The 8,591-nt window shown below is 30.3% G+C and overlaps 1 protein-coding gene across 1 annotated transcript; it reads right to left on the bottom strand.

Moving 5' to 3' along the window:
* Positions 1 to 5,201: 5,201 nt before the first annotated feature.
* LOC108841566 (ETHYLENE INSENSITIVE 3-like 2 protein) lies at positions 5,202 to 6,749 on the bottom strand. The gene has a single exon (XM_018614317.2). It carries the CDS (start codon positions 6,732 to 6,734, stop codon positions 5,202 to 5,204), a length of 1,533 nt encoding a protein of 510 aa, XP_018469819.2. The 5' UTR covers positions 6,735 to 6,749.
* Between the last annotated feature and the right edge of the window lie 1,842 nt (positions 6,750 to 8,591).

The raw sequence follows: 8,591 nt of genomic DNA, 5'->3' as shown, positions 1-8,591 counted from the left end.
TCTACGCTGGAAGTGGTGGGGGTGATGAAGTTGGATGCGGTTTTCACGCATGCCAACAGTGTGGTCCGGTGAAGCGGCGCTCGTCTAGCGGCGGTCTTCAGCCGGAATTGACTCGCTGAGGAACCCTATACCTCCAATACTGTTGTTGGAGGTGGGTTGTTGGCGATAGAGATGACGGAGAAGGAGTCTCCGATTTGGTCTATTGGGATGTCGGGAACCGGCGACCGAAAGCCTACACCGGTGGTCTAGGTTCGATGCGAAGTGGAAGCGACGCGTGTATCGTGCGTTGGTGAAGACAGACGCGTGGAAGCTCAGCATCGACCTTGGACACGTGTTTTAGGGTGGCGCCGTTTTGTTGTTATCGGTTGGGCTTGGGCCCATTTATGTTTTTTTTAGTTTTCTCGGGCTTTTAGTTTCGGGCTTCTGCCTTGGATGTATCGGATACGGGCTCGTCCTTTTGGGCCTGCTTGCTTTTAATAAAATCCATAGATGGCAAAAAAAAAAGATGTATATAAATATCTATACTTTTGTTTCTTAAGCTTTAAGTTATTTTATTTTATATCATAAAAACAATATTGTATTAAGTATCATTATGTTTTTATCTTAATAAAATGTATGCAATTCCATATATAATAATTTGGATTATTTCACGTATGGTATGTTGAGCTCCATATTTGTTCTCAAAGTAAACAAAACTTTTTAACTAAGTTAAAAATTATATTTTTATATTTTAATTTCATTTATTTGATTCATTTTATTAGATCTGTAAATATATATGTACAAGTTTTTATAATTTGATATATGTTCTTCGAGAAAAAGAAATATTAAGCCGAAATTGCATTAATAAATACTTCTAATTTTTAAAACTTTTGATATATCTTATTTTAAATAAAATTATGTTAAAAAAATAATGTCCTAAGAGGTCGAGAGTTGAATAAGCAAAATAATTCAGAAATACTTCAAAAATTCATCAATTAATTACGAATTCATAAGGCAATTACACCCAAAAATTCAAAAGATTGTATTTATACGTATGTTTTCATCTTAATTAGATATTTGATCAAATTTAGTATATTTAATCAGTTTAAGTGTTTATTGTTGGGTATATTTTTGCATCTATTATTTCAAACTGAACAATGGTATCTCTATTTTACTTTAATAAGATTAAAATTAGATTACTATTTTAGCTTCATTTAGTTCAGTTCATCCTTAAATATACTAAATATATTTTATAAATATTATATATTTGATAAGTTTCATTTTTAAAAATAGAAAACAAAAAAATGTTGTACATGCATTGATAAAAATATTTTAGAATATTTTGAAAATTTATGTACATATATGAATATTTATAAAATAACTAAATCCTAATAATTGGTAAATCATCACTTGTTTAGAATTGTGATGATATTTTATAATTTTTAACAACTTAAATTTATTTAGTATAATGTGATAAAAATACATAAAGAATACAAATAAAAACAAAGGCAACAAATAATATAATAAATAACTAAAAGACATCAGCAGATCAAGTGAACTATTGAAGAGACACTTTTCCTTCAAAGATTTCTTTATCAATACATTATCAATTTTACTAATTTTATTGCAAGCTTTAGATCTTCGTTGCATTATTGCATCATTTTCATTTGTTGTATTACGTTGAACTTATCACAGATTGTAGCTACATATATTTTTCGGTATAGAATCCAATGTATTGATTTATTCATGAGAATCAAAAACTGGGATAACCAGAGAATATCACCATACAACAAAGAAACTATATTTTTTCACTCCATATTGTCTTCCCCCATGAAAATTTCCATGGTTTCAACGATATCAGGCTTATCTATATTTCGATACCAAATATATTGTTCCAAAATATTGAAAACCCTGATTTTGGAGTTGTTCTTGTACTCATGGTTTCATCATGTATCATTTTCAATAAGTTTTGCAATTTTCATGGATCTCAAACTCGTCGGCCGAGGCACCATTGAATACGGAAAGAAAATAACCGTGTAATCAAAATTTGGCAATTTCTTGTTAAACTGATATCACAGTGCATTTTTCCACTATAGAAATAAAAGATATCTGAACGGAATTCCCGAAAAATGCTCCATTCCAGCATCATCATTGAATTATATTAGCCGGTCATGGACCAAACCTAATGAAATATTGGTATTAAACCTTCAAAATTATTGAAAAATAATATTAGATAAAATTCTTAAAAAAAAAGCTTTTAGGCCTCCAAATTTACAGGAAAAAAAACTATAACTGTAATTTTCAATATATCACCTACAACCACTTAAATCTTAGGACCGCCCTGGTGATGTGGCGCACGTCTTGTTGATGATGCTTCAAACGAACTCAAATTGTAAGTATCCAAAATCGAGAGTTATCATCATCAAGCCATGATCATTCTCATTCACATGCTTGGTTATAAGGAAGGAAAAAACAAGAGCACTATGTATGCGTCTTAGGATAAAGACCATTAGCATGGCTATTGTCAACATCAAGATTACCATGCAGATTCCTGGATTGAGGGAGTATTCACCTTACGTTGTTTGAATTTTAAAAAAAAAATTTGATCAAAAATATATCATTATAAAATATGTTTTCTTAAACAAATATCTAAATTATTTATTTTGTAAATTATATATATAAACATATATGTTTTGAAAATGTATAGATATTCGCTTTTTATGTTGCTTAGGGAAAATATAAAGTAAGAAAAAAATTCGTTTTTTATATACAAAATTTATATATTTTATAAATATTTCTTTTTTATTATTCATGGTTTTTTAAAATAAAGAAAGAATAATTTAAAGATAACTAAAACTTTATTAATAAAAAGGAAGTTAAACTGTTTATAGTAATGGTAATCGAGTATAACTAAAATCATTTTTTTCTTCACACTGAAAATCAATTAAAATCAATTCACTAAAGATATTTTTGTAATTGACCTTTGTTAGAATCAAGTGAGTGCGACCAAAGTTCTAAAAATCGGTATAGACGGCGCATAGGCGGCAACTAGATCCTATCCGAATATGTTCTTTTAAAAATCTGATTTATACAATTCAAATTAGTTTATACTATTATAAATTGGTTAAAATTCATCTAAATTTGATTAAATATGTTAAATAAAACTATAATATTATTACAAATTTACAAGTTTGTCAAATTTATTTTGTTTTGTATATCTAATTTTGATAATTCATCGTAATAATTTTATAATTAAACTTAAAAACTAAAATATGTAATATAAAGGTTTAATATATAAAATAAATCAATAATTTATTAACGCCTAGGCGAGGCCTAGGCTCTGGACATTTCGCCTAGTCGCTAATTCTCTATAAAACGCCTAATTATCTCCTAGCAATTTTTAGAACATTGAGTGCGACACATAGAAAATCGACATATCAAATAATATTAGAGAGATATGTATTTTACAAATGATCACAAATTTAAGTTAGTAACTTTATTTATGGGATGTTTCTGTAAACTTGTTTTGATATCAATAAAACTATTTAGCTAGCAAGAAAAAGATAAATTTATGAAAAATGAAATCATAAGTTTATTTTTTGTTCATAATTTATTTTATTTATTACTTGAATTTAAAAGCATTAACCTATGTAGTTCGTTACTTGCATAAAAGAGCCACGACTTTAAAATTTCACTAGATTTTGATCCGCGTTTTAAAAGCACGAGAATATTTTCTAATTAATTCTATTTTGTTATTTTTTGTTTGGTTTCTGGTTAATTTTTGGTTTTTCGTCTTGTCAATCAAAGATATAGGAACCGTTTGGTTTTTTATGAATTTTGATTTGGTTTCAGTTTGACTATTTTGGTTAGGACCGGGCAAAAAACTCGAATCCGATCAGAAAAATTAGTGCTGAACTGAAATTGGTAAAATATCTGAATGGGTTCAAAAATAATTTTATCTAGAGAACCAAAACTGACCAAGAGTATTTCGGAGTATTTCGGGTACCCGAATGTATCTGAAATAGATTTATATACTTAAACATATTAATTATTTTTAGATTTAATATGTGAAATGTATGCAAAATATATATATGATATTTTGAAATTTTCTAAAAGTAAATGTTTAAAATAGCGAAACAAATATTCAAAAATACCAAAAAATATTTGAAATATCTATTGATTATCTATCCAAATATTGATGTCAGAACAATTTATATGTTGAGTTTATATATTTTTGCATACATTATTCAAACTTATATGTAATAGTTTTTTTATATATTTTGAGAAATTTAAAATATAATAAATTTTTTAATTTCTTAAAATAATTTTAACGGGTTATTGAAACCCGCAAAAATCCGAACTGAGTCCGAACCAAAAATTTTAAATACCTGAAGGGGATTGAAATTTTTAACCTCGGAAACTCAAAACCCGAATAAACATGGATTAAACCCGAATAGACATGGATTAAGCCCGAATGAATACCCGATTGCTTATCCCTAATTCTGGTTTTTTGGCTTGGTTCTAATAACAATGCGAAGAATATTTGGTAGAATAATAAAAAATGTAGTTAGTTAATGCGTATAGCATCTTGAAAAGGCTTATAGTATGAAAATATTTTTTGAAACTTCTTTTTGGTGTAAGATTTTTGGATAATTCATAATGTAAAGTGACATATAAACAATTGTGATATATGAAATTCGTGTACATCTAAGTAATCATGTAAATTATTCATGTTTGGATGTGATTGGTTGTAAAATAATTGTTACATCTGATTGGTTTAGATAAAGTGGGTCTAATTGTTACGTTTTGTTTCGAAAAAATAATGAGGTAATGGATGTGATTGATTGAATATTATTGGTGGAATAATAGCTGAAGATTAGATTATTTAATTTTGAAAAAAACAAGGTAGTGGCATAAGTCTGTAATTCAAGGGAAGAATCGTATTAGTAATTCTGTTTTAATAGTATGGATAGATCAATAGATTTAAGACATGGACAGTTTAGGACATGAACTCATTTTTCTTATAAAGCCCAAATCAAGCACACTACACGGCGTCTCTAAACAAATAAAAGGCAACTTATACTTTACTTGGGTCAAAAGTAGAAGGAAGCTCTTCAGATAAAAGAATGAGGTACTTTGAATTATAAAACTGTTTCCAACGAGGAAAAAAAAACAAGTAACAAAGCTAAGAAACAGAGCAAGAAAACTCATGAAAGCTTTCTTCATTCAATCCAAGGCATGGGCAAGCCTTCCTGTTGATTCTGCTGATTGTTCTCCATCCCTACTGTTTCCGCATCACCATTGAAGTTAGCAGGTAAGACTAGACCATGATTATGATTCATCACCGAAGTAGAAGGACACGAATTGTCAACCAAACCAAACTGGTGATCAGAGAGATAGTCATTGTTGTTATCTCCTCTTTCTGCTGCTGTTGGTCTGTAGAGAGTGTTTGATAGGTTAAACTGGTCTTGAATGTTCTGAACTTGTTGCTGCTGTTGCATTTCCACTTGGTAAGGAGTCATGAAACTGAGGGGGATACCTAATGGTTTATTGGGTTGGTAAAAGGAAATGGCTTTATAAGGACAAGTCATTTGGTGATTCTCTCTTAAGACCTTGTCTTGGAATCCCATGTGCGGTTGGCTATAAGGACAGTAACTGTTTTCACAAGTTAGGTTTGTTCTTGGATTAAATAATAACCCTAACTCTCCTTCAAACTTCCTCTTGTTGTTAACATAGTTGTTGCCAACTTCAGGAACATGCTGATGATAAGGTTCTTTAACATCATAATCAGCAGATTCATGAAACAGAACATCGGTCTCGGCACTCGCTCCTAGAACATTAGAGTTGCTTTCTCCGGAGAAGGTTAGAGGAGGGTACTGACTTGGATCAACATTGCTCTTTTCTCGGTTAAGAGCAGCTAGCCATAAGGCTCCTTCCCTTGAAGTCATCTTCTCCTGCAAACTTCTAGACCGTCTCACCAGCTTAGGTATGCTTTCAATATCTGAAGCCATATGTTTGATTATAGCAATCAAAACACCAACTTTCAACACCTTCTTGAGGTCATGAGGCTTCTTGTAATGAGGAGGAAGTCCGCGACAATCTACCGGCAAAGGCAAATCATTCCACCAATCTTCTTCTCCCGTTGGCCACCAAGGTGGAGGCACACCTCTCTCCAACGGATAACGTCTCTGAGGAGGCTTGCAGTGAGGCATCAAAGCGGATAAAAGAGCTCCAAGAGTTGTATCTTGTAGCTCAAGCAACTTATGGGCTGTACTCTCCCCACCACCCACAGGCTCTATCTCACTTCCATAAGAGGAGAGATTGATCTGCCTTTGGTGCTTCAAGATAGCAGCTGGTCCGTTCCTATCAAACCTCACTCTGTCTTTCCACCACTCACGGAGGTTATCAGAAGACCCCGTTACAGTTTTCCCGTTCTCAAATACCACCCCGTAAACGAAACCTTGAGCATTACAACGCTCTATGGCCTTAGACATGTACTTCAGGATCCCATCTTGTGCCTGGTACATCATTCTCTTATTCGAGTCCTCAGGCTGCTTCGACAATCTTTTACCTAACCCGTTCTTGCACATCTCCTTGAGCTGCTTTAGACGCTGCTTGTCTTTCCAGATCTTCCTCTCAAGCTCTTCTATTTCCATTTCTTGGTCGTCACACAGAGCGGTGAGGGAAGCAGGGCAGACATCTCGCTCCGGGTTAGATACTAAACCGCAGAACATCTCTGTATTGTTGTTAAACATTTTTCAATAGGATATATCACCCTGTAGAAGAGTGTCATTAAAATCAAAAAAAAGATATGATTGAATTTATTTCGTACCCTTCACTTAGTGAGAACATGCTTCAATTCAAAAATCAAATTGCATAATCCAATCAAAACACTTTAGTAACCCGAGAGAGAAGAAATCAGAGACTTTTAGTGAAATATGGAGATCAGACATTTTTTTTGGTAAAATAAAATAAATATATTAAGAACTTAAGGAAAAAAATGAGGAACACCAAATGTAAAAGATCACAAATTCTTTTTGAGTTTGCATCATTTTTGGAGATCGAACTTGTGAACTAAGATTGATAAGAATACAAAGCTTTAGCTAGAGATCCCAATTTTAATTAGTTACTAGATTCTGACCCGCTCTTTAATTTTTGTTTTAATTTAATTCTCATATTTGTGTTTTCTTTGTGATTTATTTTTTTTTTTTTTATAATCATATTTATGTATAAATTTTAATCAAAATATATTTTATTAAATAATAACAATTTAAAAATTGATCCGGTATATCGTCAGTCTAATCCGCCAGAACCCGCCAACTCGCGGATTTTCAATTTTGTTTTGGTCAAAAGATATGATCCGCACAATCCCAAACAAATTATTTGTACCGGCACTCAGCTCATTTAATTTTGCGATTATTCAAGGGTTATAATTTTTTTTTAAATAATTATTTAATTTAATTATGATAAAAATATAAAAATATATTTATAATTAAAATTATATATTTTAAAAATTTTAAATTGTTTTTTAATTATCATATTTTAAAAAAGTGTTTACTTTTTTATTTTTTAAATACTTTTCGGATCGGTTGATACCTGCAATCTAAAATCTACCAACCCGCACCCACTCCAAATCAAATACTTATAATCCGCATCCGCAAATCAATTTTTTCAAATAGTTAAATCAAATTTATGATCCGCTCTTAAAATGATGGATATATTTTTTGTTTTATATTTTTTAAGAAATATATATTTTAAAATAAAATCCAAGCTGTAGTCAATTATATCTCTTAATATTTAATTTTCTCTAGGATATATTTAATTTTTTTTTCTCATATCTCTGAAATATAATTGCAAAAATATATAAAATTTGAAATTGAGATTAGTATGCTAAGGAGTTCGATATAGATAGATCTTTAAAATAAGAGTTTAAGTTCCATGATAAAGTGTTTGATATACAAAAAATATGACATTCTTAGAAAAATAGGATTTTATCATTATGAAACTTTTTTGTTGTTGTTGCAGTTATATCTTGGCATATATTTTTTAAGAAAAACAGTTATATTTTTAAAAAAAAAATATATTTCTAAGAAAATAGGTTGTTGCAGTTATATTTATAGTTTCCATGTATTTTTAAAATTAGACTCAACTATTATCAATTGATCATACTGCTAAATTAATAGAACATATTTAAATTAAAGATATATTTGAAAAACCTACGCAAATCTATAAATTATAGTGATGGTCCTGAAAAATAGTTATTAATATCTAAAACCATCTAATAATAAATGTAGTTGAAGTTGTGGGTTCCGTGAATTTAGGAATTAAATTGAAGGTTACGGAACATTTAGATTAGTAATAGGTACTTGCGGTTATTTTCAATGGCCTTCAGATTTATAAGTAGGTTCAAGAATGTTAAATGAAGTGTATTAAAAGAGTTATAAAATTAAAAAGATGGACACAACTTTTATCAATAGGACATACTGCAGAATTAATAGAATAGATGATTTATAGACCCCCCACTATAAAAACTACTACTAAGAGATTAATCAAAAACAAATAAGACGAGAGTCATGGTTTATCAAGTAATGAATATGACGTTAAACATCGAT

Source organism: Raphanus sativus, chromosome 2 (genome assembly GCF_000801105.2).
Source record: "Raphanus sativus cultivar WK10039 chromosome 2, ASM80110v3, whole genome shotgun sequence".
Lineage (NCBI taxonomy): Eukaryota > Viridiplantae > Streptophyta > Magnoliopsida > Brassicales > Brassicaceae > Raphanus > Raphanus sativus.
Note: the sequence above shows the minus strand (reverse complement) of the source record. Positions and strands in the feature narration are given on the sequence as shown.